Genomic DNA, 22,503 nt, shown 5'->3' with positions numbered 1-22,503 from the left:
ATATTGTCAGTTACATAAGTTACGAATAAAAATCTGTAAACATTCGTTGATAAAAAGATACTTTTCAATGAGCGAAACTCTGTATTTTTCTATTGTTGAGATAGGGAGAAAGTTGCGGAACGACACAAAATGGCAGACGCCGGACTTTCCAAAAACCCCTTGCGTGAGTCGAAATTTCGCGTTGTGGAAGAGGGTTTGTAAACAAATTTGTATGTAAGGAGGTTGTATGAAGAGGATATGTATAAGAGGGTTGCGCCCTTGTTCTCTGGGGGGGGGGGGTACCCCTGTGATACGCAAATATTTTTTCTCATTTTTATCTTTCTTTACAAGTACTTTTAAAGCAAAACTACCATCATACTTTTGAACCTGTAAACATGTAATTCGCGTGACACAGAAAGAAATAAGCATGCAAGTTCTTTTGTTTCGGCTAAGACAATGTCGGCTAATTTATGTGCTTTCGAAACAGAGTTCTAAAACGAATCGTTTCCAGTATTTGTTTCACATAAAACAGGTGTATTTTAACACTAGGCTACACGCTAAAAGGTAGAGAAAAGTACATTTAATTCCAATAAAATGAACCACGCATTTGCTTAGAAAAAAAAGTACAGCATAAAATATTCACTCAAAATTATGAAGTGTTAAGTAATTCAAAAGATGATCACGAATAGCAGCAACAAAATATTAACTGATGAAAGATCACGGATACATCTTGGTAAATAAAGGAGTAATTTTGATGTCGAAAAAATAGAGACTCGTTATACGTATAAATAAATACTTTAATAAACACACTTTTACACCATTTATCAATAAAAATCACAGCAGAAGAGATAAAAATTAGTTACATAAGCGTATAGATTCAGCTTTTATAGGAACGTATGAATTTCTATAAGAAAATCGGCAGTATTCAACAAGTGTTCTAAAAATTGTATATGTTGCTAATGATAGATTATAATGATATTTTTATGAAGCTTTGACTATTTCACAATATTCTTCGAAAAGCAGAAAAGTATTTTACATAAAAAGAGATTTTTTCTATAAATAGCTATATGAAATGTTTGTAAAAGAAAAATAAATATTTCAATGCACAGGAAATGGAAACTACTGTAATAATACTGTTTACGAATATCAGTTTTTCATATTTTTAGAAACAATAATAGATAATGTTTTTTTTTATAAAATATAATTATATACGCTTTTGAAAATCTTATTCATCGTGTTCGATGAATGAAAAATCTAGTTCATATAAAAGAATGCCATAGAAAAAGTATGAATGTGGCGGTTAAAAGGCAGTAGCATAACAACTTTTACAAAACTGGTTTCTTGACATTTTTATGTTCATGGTGATAAATATCACATAAAATCAATGTTCAGTCTTGTTGGATTTCATTTGCATCATGGAAAAATATCATAAAAACCGAAAGCCGAATTAAAACACTTATTTCTTTCCTCTTTTTCAGTTCTTTCACTAAACGTACCTTTAAATCTAGCATACGACACATTGTTACGTATTTGAGAAATTCTGTCGAGTTTCATAGCGTGTCCTTAGAGGCGCAAAAACTCTTTCTTTATAATTAAGTATCGCATCTTTTGCTCCAACCCACGCATGGGGCCCTTCCAATCTGTATTGATATGGTAAACATGGACCCATGATGCAGGCCCATGTAAGTTTAGGTTCTCTGAGAAGCAATTTCTTGAAATTAGGTTTAGCACCAATAAGTTGAGCAAGTTCATCCATGTACGGAATACCATACACTTGCATGCAATTTCTTGCAGAAGAATGAAGCAATTTAGTCTCTTTCTCAGTGTTTAAAGTAATATCGTTGATTATGTCACCTTTGTCAGGAAAATCAACTTTGTTATTCAAAACATTAGCGAACCACCTAGCTTGCATTTCACACACTGGTAGTACACCCCCAAAAACTTGAGTCATCCCGATGATGGCCATAGATGGCACAGATAAATGCGGAGGAAAGACATGTTTGAACAACGGAACGTGATCTCCAATTACTTGAAAAATTATATCATTCAGAAATGGTACTTTTAACTGGTAGCCAGTTGCCATAATTACAACATCAATGTTGGTAATATCATTGTCTCCTCTGAAGACTACTCCTTTTTCAGTGAAATGTTTTATTGCACCTTTCAGAATGATATCACCACTTAAGATTTTACTTGCGAGATGATCATTTACTGTAGGTCTTTTAGTAAGAAATCTGTAAGGAGGCTTCAAATTGTATGTGTTGTGGTTAAAGTTTTTGTTGACTTGTTTCTCCATGAACCAAAATACCAACTTTCGAGGCAACTTTTGGAATGCGGTGTTGAAAATTCTTCTATTAAAACTCAAATCAGCTGGAAGTCCATTTGATCCTGGCCTTTGTAGAACCCACGTACCTTGCCTGGTGCTCAAATATACCTGGAATAAAACAAAGTGTTTTCAGTCACTTCAGAATTTCGTATTGTCATCAACGGTTTTCTTTTTTATAACTCAAGTACCAGACTTAGAAGGCCATTTTAGGTATGGAAATTTATATCAACAAGTTAGCACTAGAGCCTAATGCATCAAAGAGTTTTTGATGATAGAAACATATTAAGTAGTCCCCACTTTAAGAGAGAAAACCTCTTGAGAGATTATCTTCCATATGAAGTAAGAGATATTTTATTTTTATTTATGCATGGAAAGTTACATCAACATGTTGGCGCCCAATTTAAATGCGCAAAAATCTTTTGACAATCAAAGCATTAAGTAGCTTACATTTTGATCGTGAAAAACCTTTTGAGCGATTAACTGTTCTCCATATGAGGCAGTGAGAAGCAAAGAAATGTTAAGTGACAAAATTAAAAATTTGGAGATAATCAGTGCAAATGCTAAGTGAACGTCTCTTCTGACTTGGGGCAAGAGTAGTAGCCCTGGTAGGTTCCGTTAAACAGCATGATTTAGAAAAACTTTTCAATGAAGGCCATACAGTACAGCCCTTATCTTTAAACGCGTTATATTCACAACTTGAAAATGTCCACTTACATCCCTTTGCTTCTCAGTCTCAAAAAAAAAAAAAAAAAAAAAGAAAAAAAGAAAAATCCACTCTATAACAGTAGTTTTCAACCTTTCAGGCTCTGCGTTTCTTTTGAGTCCATGTGATGTCACCCTCCCCATTTTATGTGATCAATACAAATATTCCTATCGGAATTTGAGAGAGAATCTGGTTAGGATAGCAGAAAACCGCTTATTTAATTAAAATATAAATAATTTCGTTCCAACCATTTAATATTAATACTCTTGACTTTATTGAGCATATTATAATCGAAACGCATGAAATCACAGAATTAAAAATTAAACACAAAACAATTTGAGGTATATGGGTGAAGTTAACACGTAATACCAGTCCCTTTCACAAAATGAATGGGAAGGCTGCCACTGTTTATCTTTCACAAGTTTTTTAATATTAGGTTGCAACTGTGATAAAGCACAACTTAAAGCACTTTCGATGTCCAACTCGATGATTTGACTTGCTTGGGTAAGCTTAGTGCTTAAAATCCAGATGGATGATGGGTATATGTGGATGACACTACCCCCCCCCCCCATACACTACTCCCATACACCATACACTACCCCCCTAAGAGGGGGGATAATCTTAAAACATTCAATACGACTAAAACATTGAGTAAATCAGTAAAATAGAGTTGTTTTCAGTGCATTAATTATTCTATGCGTTCACGTCCTCTTTCAAATTCTTCTACGTAACCCCTAGGGAGGCGTGCCCCCAAGTTGAGAACCGCTGCTCTATAACAAAAAAAAATCGACGAACCAAGAAAGAATTGTCAGAATGAATCGAAATTTAACATACGTGTGGGCAACATTGATATAAAAAAGTGATTACAAAATGAAAGCAAATTGATCGTTTATAACTGGAAAATCCCAAATGAATGGTGGTTTAAGTACTGTGTTCAGCCACCTCTAGCGTGAATGTACGAGGCGATGCAGCCGTGCATTGAGCCATAGCAAGCTCTTACAATGTCAATGTCCTACGTCATTTCGCAGCACAGTTACTCTAAATGCGCCACTAATTCGACCAAACTCGTAGGATGTCCAATTTAGAGTCTGAAGTGATCCCAGATATGCTCAATTTATGAAAAATCAGGGCATCGCACAGGTCAGAGAGGGTGATAAGAATGTCTCCAGACACCCATGCTGTGTGTGACTGTGCATTGTCCTGTTAAAATATGGCCCCTGGGCGCATTGCCATGAGAACCAACACATGTTATTAAAGCATGACACTAACGTACCGTTATGCTATCATGGTGCTGTGGATCAATATTAAGGGTGATCATGCTTCGGAAATGATAGCACCCTATAACATCCGCCCAACTGTGGGTGCGGTGTGCCGCTGAAAAGCAAAGGCACTGTTTGAGAGAACATATAGAGTTCTCCATAAGCGACAAAAATGTCTCCATTGTCCAAATTCGATCTGGATTCCTCGCAAAGGACGATCTAGATCTATCCGGTTGCAGTCAAATCCCGTCGAACTCAACACTACTCCAAGTGGAGTCGACAGGGTGAATGTTCTAATAATCCATTTGCTTTTCAGGGGCACACTGCATCTGGAGTAATAATATGAAATGATATAGTATATGAGACCTAGTCACCCCTAATATTGATTCACAGTATTACGTCAGCCTAACGGTACGTTTGTGTCAAGCTTCGGTCAAATGCGTTGGCACTCATGGCGGGATTCCCAGGAACCATATTTTAACAAAACAAGGTTCAGTTCAAGGTTTTTTACAAGAAAGGCTCGTTTACACACAACAAAAGGTTTCAGGAGACTTCCTTTTCCACATTATCAACTTCTCTGACCTGTGCGATGCCCCGAATTGTCACAAATCGAGCATATCTGGGATCGCTTGAGACAGTAAATATTATTGCTTATGAGTTTGATTGAATTAGTGGCGTGTTTACAAGTAACTGTGGTACAAGATGACGTAGGCATCGTACGTGACTGCTATGCCTCATTGCTCTACTGTATCGTCTCCTTTATTCACGCTAAAGTTGGTTCAACGGGGGGAGGGGCGATTTTTTCAGTAATAATTGATCATTTTACTTTTATTTTGTAATCACTTTCTTATATTAATGTTGCCATCACGTGTGTAAGATTTCGTTTCATTCTGACAAATCCTTCACTGTCAAAAATGAAACGCTCAATTTTGACGATTCGGCAATCCTCGAGCACTATTTCGTTATTTTCGACGATCTTTTTGTCACTGAATCACGTGATATTTGACGAAACCAGAAATCTCAAATTTTTCACGAAATTATTTCGTTCCGATTTCGTCACATTGCAGTGCATTCTGGGAGTTTTCGTTTCAATCTTGTACTTGCTCGTTAAATTATCTTACTTCAATTATTCTAAAGGATTCATAAAAAAGGTTAGTATTTATTGAAATTTATATGTGCAATGTGCCTTCTTTTATGTATTGTTACATTTTTGTTTAGTGTTGTGTTGTAGTTATATTTAAAACACATTAAAATTGAAAACGAACGGTTCGATTAGGTTTAGAATTCTGTGTGTGTTAACTTTGAGTCACTTCCATGTTAGGCTTAGCTAGTGTTGTTTTTTTTTTATTTGTAAAAGAAAATGTTGGTTCGTTGACATTTGTTTCCAAAAGCGTACTTCCTTTATTTCGTTAAAAAAATTACAAACATGACTAAAGAGTTTGTACGAATTTAAACTTACAAAAAAAAAAAAAAAAAAAAAACTCCACCGTAGCTTAACTAACACTGATGATAAATACAGCGCTTTTATAAAAGGTATAGAACTTTGAAGTTTTTAATTTCAACATGGAATATATTACATGGTTATGAGTTTTCATTCTTCTCCATGAATTTTACAAAAATAATTCTGTTAAACGAAGTGTATTTTTTAGTTTTTCAAATTTGTTTCATTCTGCATTTTTATTTTCTTAAACAAATATTATATACCAATCCCCCAATACGCTTACCAGCTTACCCCACGTTGTTTATATAATCTCTTTCCCTGCGGCAGATGTTTCTAGCAATAAGTGCTTACGTTCATTATTTGTGCAGCCTTTTTTTTTTTTACTTGCATAAAACATGAAGTAATATCAATTTGATAAAATCATTTTAAGATTAAAAAAGTATTAATTTCCATAAAGAACTCTATCTTTGTGCTTGATATTTCAGCAGAATATTTTCAATATTTTTTCAATTTTCCCGCAAATTAAAATAAATTATTGAAGTGAAGTTTTAATGTTTAACCTCGATTTAAAAAGAAAAAAAGAAAAGATAGTATAGCATGTTTGAAAATTGTAATAACAATAATAAGCATTTTTTGTTGTTTATTTTCCCACTTCATGCACTAAATTTATAAGTTTTTCTATGTCAATTTGTGTTACATGATTTGTCATAATTATGAATTTTTTCCATTATGCATAGTTTCTACAGCTAAAATAAATGCAGCATTAATTTTATTGCCATATTTGCCGCCTCAAGATATTGACAACAAAAAGTGAGAAATCCCGGTCTACATTAAATCATACTAAGAAGCATTTTATAGATGAACTTCCAATAAATCTAAATCTTTTAGTTGAAGTTGTGATTTTGCTGGATATAAAGTAAAATGTCTGAAAATTTAACCGAACTTCAATTGAAAAATTGAAAGGATAATGAAAATATATGAAAAATTAAAAGGATAATGAAAATATATGATAAGCTTTATATATGTAACAAGCTTTACTCACCACACTAGTCCCTATTTTCATTATATGCCTTTGAAAAAAAAAATCCATCGTTATCAGTCAATTAGTTCTCAAGACACAAACAAACAAGAAAATGCACTTTTTTATTGGGTTTCCCCTATCTTTGGCAGCTCTTCTCCCTTGACGTTTTTTTATTTACTGCGTGAAAATTGCATATTTTAAAAATCAAATATGCTTAGTTAAAAGGTGATACTCCCTTCGTCTCCGTCCCAAACTAGTAAGTAGAACTACGTTTGAATATTTTTGTACTAGTGATTGATTCTGATGATTTTATGATTTTGTTCGAATATTTTTTAAAAATTTCAAGGTACTATACTATCAATTAACAACTTTACTTGGCAAAGCACTCCCTCTTAAAATCATTACCAGCTAAGTTAAAAAAATCCTAAGTACACACGCCCTTAAGCTACGCCCCATTTTGTAAGTACTCTACCCCCAGTATTGCAGAAAAATCAGTTTTTTTTTCCTACTAAATCCCTATCCATCAGCTAGAAGGTAGCTTTATGTAATTACTAGTTAGTTTATGAAATGGAGCGTGGCATCGATGGCTTCGAATGTTGGAGCCCTGGGTTTTTTGACTCTAATTTGGTAGTGGTTTAAGGAGGTAAAACTCGGTAGGTAAATGTTGTTTATTGATAACATAGCACAATAAAATCTCCGAAAAAAGAGCAAATAAAATCATAATCACCAGTTTCAGTACTACTTAATTCATAACTACTTTATTGGAACTAATTTGGGTAGGGGGGGGGAGTACTTCAGAAAACATTCGTGAAGAAAACGAAACACGAAAATCTAAAAAAAAAGGTGTATTTTGGCTATCGGTTAAAATAAAAAATAAATTTAAAAAAAAATCACAGATCAACAATTTTTGCACTTTTGATTTTTTTATAGCTCAAAAAAATGAAAATTTACGACTTGATGTGCAAAAGAATTAACTCGTTTAATGGCTAAATAATGCTGATTCTCGATAAATTGAAGAAACTCTAATTCTAGAATATTATTCAGAAATTAATTTCAGAAACTAATTGAGAGTCTAGCTGCCTAAATAAAAATTTTGTTCATCCGCTGTAAAAATAACTCATTCTTGCAATCTGCTTGATAAAAAGCTGTCAGCATCGAAATAATCGTATGTTTTGAAAAATATGAAAATTAAGTCAGATGCTTTTCAAAGTCACAAGCGAATCGTAGCTTTTTAACTTAAGGAAAAAAAACTCAGATTTTGAAAGAAATCGTGAAAACATGTTTTATTTCAGAAATAAATTGCTGAATTTAATCGTAAAACTTTCCTCGGAATAGAAAAAAGATCCATGTGCATGAGGGCATACACCCATGGACTTAACCTTTTCTTATTATGTATATATATTCTCTTTTTAAAACTTTTTTAGGATGGATCCATCATCACGGAGATAATCGGAACAAGGACAGACGAAGACTTTTTCATAATTATAACAATATTCTAAATGTTCGTATATTATACATTGATTTCATGTTACACATGTTTGGAAATAAAAATAGAAACTTAGGGGTAAAAAGCAAAGGTATATTTTTATAATTATTTAACAAACATTACACTAAATTAATTTTACCAAAAGATTTATTTCACATCTGCATTTTTTTTAAAATTTATATATTCAAATACCTTTTGCAATTTTGGCAGAGAATTGTTTTCAAAGTATGAAGTATGAAATGCATGCAATAATAAAGTTCCTGTATTAAACATAAATTTGGCCAAATAAACGTTCTACATACAAACAAAATTAGTAAAACAAATAATTAATTGGAAAAAGAAAAAGGTAAGCTTTTTCTTAAGATTATCTAATTTTATTTTCTGTATCTAATTTTAGAACAAATATATACTAACTTAAAGTTGTCCATTTTATTGTACTTTTTTTTTTTTTTTTTTGAAATTTGGTATAAATTGGATAAAAATCTTTTTTTTTTCTGGAATTTTTTCATGCGATGCAATGAAGAAGAAACTTCTCAGCAATTTTCTTGCGAGCATATATCAATCTAACTGTGCATAAAAGTGGCACATGATTTATTTTTCCAGTACCCAATGTCTGCTGAGGAAGTAGCACTTTTATATTCCCAGTAGGGGCAGAGCGATGTAGGAATTTCTACATCGTGATGCATCGCCATCCTTACATCGCGATGTAGCGATGTAATTCGAACAGTTTGAACTATTCTTTCCGCTTTAGGGGCATCCCCCTCCGCAATTAGGGGAGTTTTCCTTACAAAAATCCAGGCTTTTGTCAGATCTTTTTCTAATTTGGCACATAGGTTCTTTAATCACATGGAATATACCCCATGATGGACCCCATGGGATATATGCCCCATATGAATACTACCCCATGGGAAACTATCCTATGTGGATTTCCAGCATCAAAGGATATCTGGGCCGAATCTGGAAAAGATCCGACGAAAAATGAATTTTTTTCAAGGAAAACCCCCATCGGTGTTGCCCCCCCCCCCTACCCATACATTGACGAAAGCTAACCTCCGTGAATTCCTGAGCATCAAAGAACCTCTATGGCAAATTTAGAAAAGATCAGACAAAAACTTTTTTTATATATAAGGAGAACTTCCAATGCGGGGTTGCTCACCCCCCCCCCCCATCATGGAGGGTTGAAAGCTACCATGTGTGAATTCCCGAGCATCAGAGGACCTCTGTTCCAAATTTGGAAAAGATATGATAAAAACTTTTTTTTTATAAGAACCCCTCCCGTATGGGGACCCCCCCCCCCATAGCGAAAAGAAAACCACCCTATGAGAATTCCTGAGCATCAAATAACAAACCTCTGGCAAATTCGGAAAGATCCAACAAAAACTGGATTTCTTGTAGGAAAACTACCATAGGGGTTAACCCCCCCCCCCCCCATAGAAGGCCGAAAACTACCCTGCCTGAATCTCCGCGCATCAAAGAGCCTATGTGTCAAATTTTGGAAAGATCGGACAAAAACTTTTTTTAATACGGAGAACCCCCTAATGCGGGGTTGTCTGTCCCCCCGCCCCCCACATAGAGGGACATAAACGTCCTTGTGTGAATTCCCGAGCCTCCAATAACGAACCTCTGTGCCAAATTTGGAAAATATCCGACAAAAATTAGATTTTTTGAAGGAAAACCCCCATTATGGGGGGTTTAATTAGATACCATGGGGAGTTTAATCTGCAATGATTTGTTTTACCTTTTTAGAGAAATTGTTTGTTTGCAATTTTACATAAATAAAAATTTGCTTGACATATTTTATGTGCCTCATTTTTTAGCAATTACTTGTCTTTTTTTATGGGGGGGGGGAGGGCTGCAGGCCCGTTGTTTCAATTTTATCCCAAATATGATAAAGAGTCTGTACTCAGTAAAAATTTTACAGAAAACGAACTAAAACAATAGCCAGTCATATGTAAAAACATGAATGTTCAAAAATAAAGACGGGAGGGGGGGGGGGGTCAATTGACCCCCTCACCCCGTAAATGACGGGCCTGTGAAAGTGACTACACGCAATAAAGTGGGAAACTAAGGTGGTAAGATTCTGAAGTTAGAATTTGATCACACGCACAAAATCTTATAAAATACCTCGTTATAACGAACTTAAAAGGACCATTAAAATCGATTATTATAAAACGTGGTTCGCTTTATCCAAAAAACAATAAACAATAAGACAAGGATTACAAAAAAGTTCATTTCAGCAGTTATTTGTTTTAAGCGTGTTCGAATTAACGAGGTTCGACTGTATTCTCAAATATAAAAAAAAAACCTAATGTGCTCATAGAAAAATAAAAAGGAAATAAATTTTCTTAAAAATTTACGAAATTAACGTCCTCATATATGACGAAATTAATTTGACGAAACTAATGCTCTCAAAACTACGAAAATGATTGTTAATTTGACGAAACTAGAATGAAGAAATATTTCATTACATTTGACGAAATTCGCATCCTCAAACCACTAACAAAAGCAGTTTCTTCAAATTGACGAAATGTTCGCTCGGAGCATATCCCTGGAAGTGGTTTCGTCAAATACGAAGAAAATTTCGTCAAATTTGAAAGTCCATTATTGAGAGTGTTCTTGGTGCGTCAATTTTTTTAATATAGAGTACTTCATTAGATACACAGTAGCCGCGTTCACAACTTACTTTTCGACCCGGTAAATCCCCGCTCTGGATCCGCAAAAAAACCGATTGAAAAATTCCCCGTTTCCATATAAAAAGAGGTTCTCCCATTGTATCAGAAAAAGCGGTTTTTACCCAGCATCCTTAGCGGCTAGTAGACGAACTTGTTTCGCGTAATGCATACCAGATAATAACACCGCTTTCACTCCAGAAGCTAACAGGAGTAGAAAGATTCCACATAAAACCCGCTAATGACTGGAATGCGGTGAAAAGCAGATTTTTTTTCCGGGGTCGAAAGTGTCCATGGAAACGGCCCTAGTTGGAAACTTATTACTCCCAGACCAGTTGCCAAAAAAGCCTGCCACTTAAGCAAACACGTGAAGATTAGTTACCATCTGCAATTTCCCATTTATTTGCGTTTTCAAGGCCTTAAATACATAAAGACGCACGAAAGATTCCAGCTTTAATATTTTATAAATTAAGGATATTAATTGTAATTTTACGTCGAGTATATCTTTCACGTGCAGATTCTAGTAAATCTTAGAATAAATACTATATAACTTTTCACTTTTAAATTTCCTCTTTTGAGTGACTTTTCTGACTTTGAAATCAGTGGTCGAATTTCCTTGTTATTGTTATGTAGGAGTATGAATATGAGTACTGTATTAATGTGGTGAACATACAGAGGACTAAAATCGCACGTTCGCCAGATGCTTCTGGAGTAGTAAAATAGGATCTGGAGTAGCAAGAATGATACTTGAATCAATGGTTTTAGAAATGTTTTCTTTTTTTTTGTGGTGCAGACTGCATTATTGAAAGTTTTAAAAGGAATTAAAGACTTATATCGTCGTCTAAAAGCAACAGTAAGGTATCTAATCCCAGAAATAACACTAAGATAGCTTACTGTTGCTCTGAGGCGACGATATTTTGCAAGTTTTTCCTCATCTTCTGGAGCTTTGAAATGCGAAAAGTTTTCTTTGCCTGGTCCGTGCCCACTTTTGCACCCATGTATGAAACAATTCTTCTCTTAATATTCAACTTTGATGAGTCCATTAATTTCTAATAAAGCTCTTTCATAAATTTTTCACGAAACGCGGTAGAACAACACTAACGCGGAACTGAATTATTACTTCAGCCTGCATACCATAGAGTTGAGATTACCCAAGTATCTCCCCTTTACGCCGCATCCACTAATGTAGAATCCGTTAAAAGTAGCGTACTCCCTGGCCGCACTGCCATCAATTGGATTCCCACAGCTTTGGCTTCAAGAATCGTTTGAGAAAACATACGCGAGTTGCACACCAATCTTTCTAAGCCGCACCAAGGAGGTGCGGCATAGAAAGGGTGGTGCTAGAAAGGAGGTGCGGCCTCCTATCCTCCTTGGACCGCACTTGATGTGCTTACGCTTAGGCGTCAGTCCATGAATAGAGAAATTACATGAGATATACTGTTTTTGCCCACAACTTATTTTTTAAAGAACAAATATGGTCAATCAAAGGTATGGGACCTAAGTTAGAGCATCCCCTATATATTAAAAAATAATCATCAAAATCGGTTCACTAGGTGAGACGCCTATGAGTGGACAAACAAAAACGAAAAAAAAAAAAAAAAAAAAACATACATGGGTCAATCCAGTAGAAATCACCCAGGCCGTGTGGCTCGACATTTTTGATTTTCCTACTTTTTTTACTAGTTAATTCTCACTACTAGATGAGTTCAAAAGTGTTGAAAGAAAAAATTTTAGGCTCATACTTTTTTTTAACCCGCCATTTTAAGTTTGCTCAGTTGCCATTTTTGGACAAAAACAAGTTTTACGTAAATGCATCTAACTCGGTTAATTTTACAGCTATCAAGACAAAACAAAATCCTACATCGCCAGAAGGATGCCCTAGACATGATTTGTTTGCAAAATATTATTCAAATAGTGAGAAAGGTGAAGAAAAAAATTAACAATTACAAACTGAAAATTAGCATAAAATTACGAGTTTTAGTGCTACAAAATTAATAAAAGGAGGAGAGTCTCAGCTCTATTTTTTTTCTTGTGTAGATATAATATAGGACTACTTGTTGTAGAAATTTTTAACTAGAGAACTTTGTCCTTTTTTTTTTTTTTTTTTGCAAAATTTTTCAAAAATGGAAAAAATCGAATTTTGGCAAAGTTTAAAGTCAAATATCTCAAAAGGGACTGAATGAAAAATTAACCTTTATTAACACCTTTTTATGACATAAAAATATGATAACAATTTGATGACTGAGACTCAACTGGTACTAGAGTTATAGGGCATTGAAGTTGGCCAAATATTGCATTTTCGCAAAGTTTAAAGTGAAATATTTCAAGAGGGACCAAATGAAAAATAATTAAATTCATGCAGGTAACACCTTTTTATGATATGAACCTATGATTACAATTTGGTTACTGAGATTCAACTGGTATCAGAGTTACAGTGCATCAAAGTTGGTCAAATATTGCATTACACATACACAAAGTTAAAAATTAATTCATAGATAAGCTTCACTTTCCAAACATTTAACAGCAACAAAAGTTCCTCTTCTTTGATAAATTAAATTCATGCAACAGAAATATGCACAAAAAATAAACAAATGAATAAATGAATTAAGATGGAAAAGCATTGTAAAGAACTCCAGAATCACAGAACTCCACCGCCAACCTGCTGAGGAAGCGTTTCACCCTTTTTTGACTTTGTCGTCGCTCCGGAAACGATGGCAATCAAAGTGTTCCTTATACTTACGAGTAGAAACAAGTGGTAACCACTATACTCAAGCTCCGGACTGCAAGGATAGTGGGACATGACAGTCAACAAAGCACTCCGTTTTTGATTGCAGTGACGCTTCCTCAACGGAATGGCTGTGGAATTCTGTGACACTCGATACACAAGTTAGGGCACTGTCGACAATAATGCATAGAAAAAGATGGCAATTATGTATAAAATAGAGAATTTTTTTTTCTTTCCAACGATGCAAATTTCAATGAGAATAGACAGTGCTGTACATTTGTAAAATTGATGGGAACCTCACGTTTAGATCAACCCTCGTATGTAGAGATATATTCTTTACAATGCTCGTCCATTTTATTTCATTTATTCATTTGCCTATTTTTTGTGCATATTTCTATTGCATGAATTTAATCTATTAAATAAGAGGAACTCTTTTTGCTGTTAAATGTTTGGAAAGTGGAGCTTTACTTTGAATTAGTTTTTAACTTAGTGTATGTGTAAGGCAATATTTGGCCAACTTTGATGCACTGTAACTCTGATACCAGTTAAATCTCAGTCACCAAATTGTAATCACAGGTTCATATCATAAAAAGGTGCAACCTGTATTAATTTCATTTTTTTCCACTCAGTCCCTCTTGAAATATTTCACTTTAAACTTTGCGAAAATGCAATATTTGGCCAACTTTAGCGCCCTTTAACTCTACTAGTACCAGTTGAGTTTCAGTTATCAAACTGTTATCATATTTTTATATCACAAAGAGGTGTTACCTGTATCAATTTCAGAAATTTTCACTCAGTTCCTTTTGAGATATTTGACTTTAAACATTGCCAAATTGTGATTTTTGCCATTTTTGAAATATTTTACAAAAAAAAAGAAAAAAAGGACAAAGTTCTCAAGCTTAAAATTTCTACAATAAGTAGTCCTATATAATATCTACTCAAGAAAAAAAATAGAATTGAGACTTTCCTCTTTTTACTAATTTTGCAGCACTAAAACTCGTATTTTATGCTAATTTTCAGTTTGTAATTGTTAATTTTTTCTTCACCTTTCTCACCATTTAAATAATATTTTGCAAACAAATCATATCTAGGGCATTCTTCTGGTTATGCAGGATTTTGTTTTGTCTTGATAGCTGTAAAACTAACCGAGTTAGATGCATTTACGTAAAACTTGTTTTTGGTCCAAAAATGGCAATCAAGCAAACTTAAAATGGCGCGTTAGAAAAAAGTATGAGCCTAAAATTTTTCTTTTAACACTCTCGAACTCACTTAGTAGTGAGAAATAACTAGTAAAAAAATTAGGAAAATCAAAAATGTCCAGCAACAAATTTTATTCCTTTTGGGTGATTTCAAATGGATTGACCCACATACGGTTTGAGTTGATAACCGCTTCCTTTTTGAAGTCAGTTAAAAAAACAAACGAACTCTCTCAATGCATTCTTTAGATGTTCTTTCCCTAAAATTTCAATTTACGCAAAGTTAAATTAAAAAAAAATCTGTTTTTGGTTTTGTAAAGTGAAAGTCTGAATTCCATTTTATGGCTACTTATCTGAATGTAAAAGTTAGACATGAACGTAAAACCATAATATAAGAGGAATAGAAATGCTTTAAAATATTCACGTTGAAATGTTAACATTTACGGCGTTTTTATTATATATTAGCGTAAAGTGAACGGCCATCTGATTTCCATTCACTTTACGCTAGTGTATTTGAGTTATTTAAATGAATAATCTGTTAAGAAATTATATTCCAAGTGATAATTCAATAATTTGATGGATAACCTAACATTTCAAAAAAGATGAAAAAAAAAATCTAGATGGGTTGACATTTTAGAGTAGAAAAGAAAACATAAATACCTGTTCAGCAAATGTAGACAAATATACTGCAGCATCAGCTCCCGAATTTCCAGCACCAATCACCAAAACTCTTTGATCTTTATATGGCTCGGCATCTTTGATATTGTGAGAGTGCACTATTTTCCCAGTAAAAGTTTCAATGGAATTAAACTTCGGAATCTTCGGGAAGCCATACCTCCCAACACAAACAGCAACTCCGTCAAAGACCTCTACCAGTATCCTGTTTTTCACATTGTCTTTTATCGTCACTTCCCAACGACCAGTCCTGTAATTATCATTCGTAGGCAGCACACGTATTACTTCATGTCTGTACTTTATGTGACGTAATAGATCGAAAGCTTCCGCGTATTTTTCAAGATATTTTAGGACATATTTGTGTGGCATGAAATTTGGAAATGAAGCAGGCGGAGGAAAATCACTAAAAGCCATCAATTCTTTGCTAATATTAGATACTGTGCATTTCATAACTGATCCAACGCCCTCAATATCTTCGTCTCGATACTTCCAAATACCACCAACATTATCAGTTTTTTCATAACACACAACATAAAAGCCTTCTTCTTTTAAACTTTTAATGGTTGTAAGACCACTAGCGCCAGCACCAATAACGGCTACAAGCTTTGCTTGTGGTGTCATCTCTTCATCCAACATCTTTATTTCTGAATCTTACACTGAACAAAACACATCTGAAAAGAAGTAAAAATTATTGAGCACATAAATGTAATTTATTCAAAAAAAAAATAATGTAATAAATGAAACATTTCTCATTGATGAGTCATATTAGGTTTCAAAACACGAAGATTGAGTCACGAAGGGTTCAATTAACCCAGATGTAGAAGGAACCAGGGACAAACATTACTGTGAGGCATCAAAATCATTAAACTTAAAGATTTTTCATTTCCAGTTTCAAAAAGGTCCTATTAAACTACTTCAGTATATAATGCGTTGCTTTGAAAATGCAAAATGAGTAATCTAATGCGAAATGCAGTGAAAAAATTACTAGAATGAGTATAGATTTTAGAATACTTGATTTTTATGAATGCACTTCTAAATGTTTTCTGCGCCTTTGATGATATAACAATTACTTGCGCAATGTATGCATAAGGAATACAAAGCACTATTTGAAGTACAGTTTTTATACATTTTTAATATGCATAAATATTCTATTAATCAGCTTCTGTACCGCCTAAAATGTTTTATTCCGTTGCATCAAACAAATGTTTTCTTCAACAAAATAATTTAAAACCGGTTTTGTATTGTTCTGCAGTTTTTTTAAAGATATTTAAGCATGATAGCCAGAATAATATGTTACAGCGTTTGGTTTTTAAGCTTAAATGTTAAAAAAAATATCAACCTAGGAATAATATATTTTGGTTTCTAATAACAGTTATTCATTTTAATCCTTAATTTTTGAGACAATGGCCATGCCCACAGCCTGAATTAAACTTAAATGAATTTAGAAATTCGGATCAAATGTCACTTTGTGATGTATGTATTCAAGATTTATTTTTTAATCAGTTGAAAAATTCACAGAAAAAACTAAATTTTAACTGTTTAAAGTCAGGTTTGAATAATAATTTTTGCTTCTTTACGAGAAAAAAAGTACTCCATGAAGATTGAAAAACAGAAAGCAAGTTTGATGAAAGCTCTTTGATCTTTATAAGCACAAATTAGCAACTTTTAGGTTGTATTTTGTTTAATAAGATTTCAAAGAAAAACATTTACAGGCAGAGCTTATAATTTCTATCAAAGAAAAAGCAAAAGGTCTATAGTCCTCAGAACTTATTTTAATGGTTGGATAGCCTGAATTCCGTCAAATATACTCAAATTTACACATAATTGAAAAGAGAGTACAGGAACAACGCTCCCATGAGTTTCCACGCAAAATTAAGCTCTGTTTAGAGGTTATGTTTTGAATTGTCTTCATGTCATAATCAGGGCCGTCGCCAGGTACATTCGTTTGGGGGGGGGGGGGGGGGGTGTTGAAACTGATTTTGCCGACTGACCCCTAACATTTTGCCGACCCGACAAATACATACGTACACACATTATATATATATATATATATATATATATATATATATAATATTAATAATAGTTCAGGGCCTCTGACCAGAATTCGTTTCATATTGCAGTCTGAAATATGCAATTGCAGACAAGCTTCAGTGCATCAGTGATACTAATGGGATGCATTAATTTCGATTCAAGTCAAGATAGACTGCTGTCCTCCGGAAAATTTCCGAAATTGGCATACTAAAAACATGATTTTAGGCTTGGTTTATATAAGAAGCAAGAGGATCGTGGATTCATTCTCATCTTTTTCGCTGGAGTCAATATGGGGCTTTTTTTTTTTTCTAGAAAAGGTGCTTTTCAGGAGTTTTTCCATAGAAATTTATAAAAGCAAAGAATTTATGCCATCTTTATTTACGCGAAGGAAAGGGATAGGAGATTCGGGGGCCCTCCCCCGAAGGCTTTTTGAAATTAAAGTTTTAAAAACACAGTTTTAGGCTATTTAAGGATACTTTAGAGGAGAGGGTAGGGAGTGACGGATCTACATTTTTTCCGAGGCGGGGCAAATATCGAAACTGCCGCCCCTATCCATCTTTCAAGTTTTAAAATTGAGTTTCAACGAAAAAAAATATAAAAATAGAGTGAATTTGCCGCCTCCTAGAAGTCGTGGCCCTTGGCAACCCCCGTCTCCTCCTCCCCTTAAATCCAGCACTAAGGATAGGTATTTACAGATGCCCAGTGAACAATGGCAGATTAGCTAGAGAAAACGGCAATGAGGAATTACAAGGAATTTTGGAGGAGACGTTCTGAGGAAATTCGAAAAAAAAAAAAGAAAAATAAAACGTATTTTATCCATATAAAATTTAACACATAAGAACATTTTCTACTCAAAAAGTTTTATAATATAATGGTGAATTAATAATGTTGTATATAATTTTTTGGGGGGGGAGGGGGGACCCTTATGGTAATCACTCGTTTTGGTATCTTTGAGTACTTTGATTCTGATTGAACATTTCCATGGCGCACAAATAGGGATTTTAAGTATACAAATCAGAAGAATTGCTTTGTATGGGAGAAATAGTTTACAAAATGAGTTATATCATGCTAGTAACGTTAGGCTAGAAAAAGTGGTGTTCGGAGGTTTCTGCCCCTGAAGATTATAAAAATGAAACTTTAGACAGTCTTTGACGATGTTAGGGGAAGAGCAGGCTCAGGAAATTTTTCGAAACTGAAGACTTAAACAGGTGATAGTAAGTCATGTTTCGTTCCGCTAGGGCTCAGGGGCACTGCCTAGACGATTTCGTGAAATTAAAGTTCCAGAAAGGCAATCATAGACCACCATTGGTGATATTAAGGAAAGGAGAGGGGAATGACATATTTCTAGTGTTGTGGGAAAGAGTGGATTTCATAGACTCTCCCCGGAAATTTTCTGCGAATGATGTTCGAAAAATGTATTTTTACGCGATCTGCGAAGATGTTCGGGGGCTACCCCACGGAAAAAGTTTAAGAACGTAAGTCTTGAAAAAAAAAAAATCTCTAGACAACTTTGATGCATTTGGGTAGCGGCGTAGCCAGGGAAGGGGCCCAGCGCCCAGGGAGAGGGGCCGAGGGCATAACCCTTCTTGGACATCAAAGAGAGCCTAAAACATTGTTTTTCGGCTTTTAATTTCGGAAGATTTTCGGGGACGAGCCCCCGATTTCCAAGCACTTCCGTAATGTTTTCAAAAATGCGGTTTTTGGGTTTTAAGTTTTAAACAATTTTAGGTAAGATCTTCCACTCCTCCCCCTGTGTTCTTAGCAGAGTCAGTTCCCAAACACCATATTCAGAAATACTGAAGGAGAAAACATGTCAGCATTTCTATACTCTAGTTAAGAATATGACTCATGCATAAATTTTGAGGTTATTTATCACTTTTTAAAAATACCCAGATTTAACAAATAGGAGTGTATTGGAGTTTTAAACAACTATTAATTAATAATAAGCAGATATAAATAATTAGCATAATCTATAATGTAACCAATTTAGCAATTGAATGAAAAATAATTAATGTGATAATCTCCTTGAGGTAAGAACCAAAGAACCTGGGCCTCTTCCGAAACAGAATCTTTGCTACACCATAGGATTTAAGAAAGGAGGATCGGAGTGTTTCCCAAGCGTTTTTTGAATTGTAGTTCTAAACATATAGTTTTAAACGTTAAACGACTATTGGTGATGTTAGGAGAAGGTGATACGAAGTGATTTCGCTCGAAATTTTTTTGAAAATTGAGGTCTTAAAAGTGCCATTGTAGGCCATTTGTGGTAAACGAGGTTCAGAGGCACTCTCTCTCGACAAATTTCTGAAATTGAATGCCAAAAAAAGAAGTTTCAGACGATCTTCGTTGATGTCATAGGGCCCTCCTGCAGTAAGTTTTTAAAAACGCAACTTAGAGTACATTTCATTACCATAAGATAAAAGAAAATGGTTAGGTTCCGCCATTCCTCCGTCCCTCCCTCCTAAGCTACTTCCCTAAATCATTTTATTTATTAAAAGAAAAAAATGTAGGAGATCCTCCTCCAGATTTTATTTTTAAAAAACATTTTAGCTGTTTTAGTTTTTCACGACGAAATTTTCAATTTTCACTCTAATGTTTTTAATTGTTTAAAGAGCAAAATTATGCAACCTTAAAACAATCTGTTAACATTTTGAACTTACAGACTAAGATAATTTAAAGCTTTTATATTTTAAATTGAGGTAGGGTTAAACGTTTAACATTTTGAATACAGGTGGTATTTTTTTAGTAATAACTTTTTTTACTTTATTTAAATATCAGGAATCCTGAATCTCTTGATAACTTTCATTGTACGTAAATTTTTTATAACTCACTTTTAAAACACTCATTAGAGTTGCTGGTGTGACTTTTCTAGACAAGAGTTTGAATCTTTTCTTTATTTTTGTACGGATGTGCCCTAGGAAGCTATCATGTTTATTTACCTATGGTTTTTTTTTTAAATTGAAACTTGTTATGTAATTCTATAACGCTCTGGCTATTCATTTTCTCTATTGGTTAAAAAAAAATTTGAAACGTATTTCAGCTGTCTTTGGTTTGGTAAATGGTAATTTTAATGATGTACATGTTTGAATGTTCCTAAATAATTTTTTAAGATTGCATTTTCTTCTGAAATTTCACAGCAAAAAAAAAAAAAAAAACATTCATTTGCCCCCCCCCCCTCTTTTCTTTTTTGAAACTTTTCACACCGATTTTTTCATCCCAGCAACTACTTAGAACTCTTATTTTTCAATATTTAGCGGAAGATATATATATATATTTATATAAATGGGGAAAGGTTAAAATAATGCTTTGAAAATATTAGTTAAAATAATCATACTTTTTCTGCTGCATTTCAATAAGCGTTTTTTTTTTCCTCAAATTCAAGTAAAATGCTTTTTCAGATTTTTCATTTCTTGCCACAATGACAATTATTGTTCATCCACATACGAATGAAGTTCAAAACTTTAACTAGTCTCTTTTTTTTTTGGAATTCATAATGAATAAAATAACTATGCAGAATAGTCACTCAAATCTTCTGCGAAACTCGGGAGCCGGACAAACTCAATGCACTTGTATCTCTTCAAGACTCCAACGCCAATAACCTTCTTTTTCCTTCTTCAAGCAGAAAGTTCACACAGCAGGGGTCGGACAGACCGTCCTAAGCCAGCACACAACAACAGTTGATCCAACTCTTCTCTAATTTTCCCTCGAGCTCCTAGTTCCAGATTCCAGAGAAAGGTTTTTAACAGAAAAGACCCCTGAAGGTCTGACGTTTCTAATGTCACCCCTACACGCGATTACGCCACGCCGTCTCCACGACGGCATTTCTAAGTGTTACAATAGACGGACAAATGTCTTGCTTTAGTTACACAATAAACTTGTGTGGTCGACAAATAGGCATAAAACCCTGCGAGTAGAATACTATTTTGATTTTTACCCGTCAGCATAGAAAAAGGGGAAATGGTGCTGAATGTGTATTCAGAAGTTCGTTCCAAATCAAACACTTAAAATACATATCAATGGGACTTTATGTTGTAACAAAACCTTTCTCTCTATTTTAACTTTTTTATCATTTCGGCACCCTGAGTATTTCTCCACTTTGCTGTGAATTTTTTATTGATGATTCAATTTTATAAATGTGTCCACTGTGCACTGTCCAAAGCTATCATGTTTATTAATGTAGTTGTGTTTTTAAACTGAGACTTTCCGTGGATTTCTACAGTTTCTATTTTGAAAAAAAAAAAAAAAAAAAAAAATTGAATCTTACATCTCGGCTGCTCACAGGTAATCTTCATGTGTGATACAGCTTTACAGATATTTCTAAATAATATTTTACGATTGAATTATCTATTTAAAATTTACAGTATAAACACTTATTAGAACTCATGATTTGCACTGTAAGTTTGTTAAAATGAGAAAATGTGCACACTTCCATTTAACTTTTATCAAAGATATTATAGTGAACTTAGAATTCACTCTAAAAGTAAAAATTGCTAATTGTAGCTGAAATTGCCGACTGCGTACAGAAAGGCGACGCCCATTGGGAGGTCCCAGCGGACTCCATAAAAGCCCTTATTCGGCCAAATTTGTCTGATTATTCGGCAAATTTTAAAACATTATTGCATTTTTAAAAAATCCTGAATGTCCCTTCTCATGTGTGCATTGCATATCCGTACTTTATCATTCGGAAAATTGAGAATTTTCCCCAAGAATTTAAGTTTGGGGTGTTCCTGGATACAGTGTCGACAAAATAATACTTTGTTCAAGTAAATGTCGGTAAATTGAGAATACTGTGCGATTAGCAGTCGACGAATTGATTATTTCTTTCAGGTGGGCTTTCAGATGAATAGTCGTCAGTACGCAAAATATACATGTTTTTTGGTTTTTCATTTTTCAATAAAAGGTGAAACTGTCAATTAAAGCTCTGAAATTCCGAAACATTGAAAATGCCGACTTATGAACTGATTTTGCCGACTGGATGTAATTACTGGGAGGGTG

General features: G+C 34.1%; 1 protein-coding gene across 1 annotated transcript in view; it reads right to left on the bottom strand.

The window, feature by feature from the left end:
* Nucleotides 1-776: 776 nt before the first annotated feature.
* LOC129218406 (dimethylaniline monooxygenase [N-oxide-forming] 2-like) overlaps nt 777-22,503 on the bottom strand; it is a 167,622-nt gene continuing 145,895 nt past the window's right edge. Inside the window, exons 2-3 of the mRNA XM_054852658.1 lie at nt 15,466-16,151; nt 777-2,413 (exon numbers count right to left, since the gene is read on the bottom strand). Coding sequence (XP_054708633.1) covers nt 1,502-2,413; nt 15,466-16,116 — 1,563 coding nt within the window. The 5' untranslated portion in view covers nt 16,117-16,151 and the 3' untranslated portion in view covers nt 777-1,501. The remainder of the gene's footprint in view (nt 2,414-15,465; nt 16,152-22,503) is intronic.

Source organism: Uloborus diversus, chromosome 3 (assembly GCF_026930045.1).
Source record: "Uloborus diversus isolate 005 chromosome 3, Udiv.v.3.1, whole genome shotgun sequence".
In the NCBI taxonomy this organism is placed as follows: Eukaryota; Metazoa; Arthropoda; class Arachnida; order Araneae; family Uloboridae; genus Uloborus; species Uloborus diversus.
The sequence above is the reverse complement of the archived record's forward strand: the minus strand, read 5'-3'. Positions and strand labels throughout refer to the sequence as shown.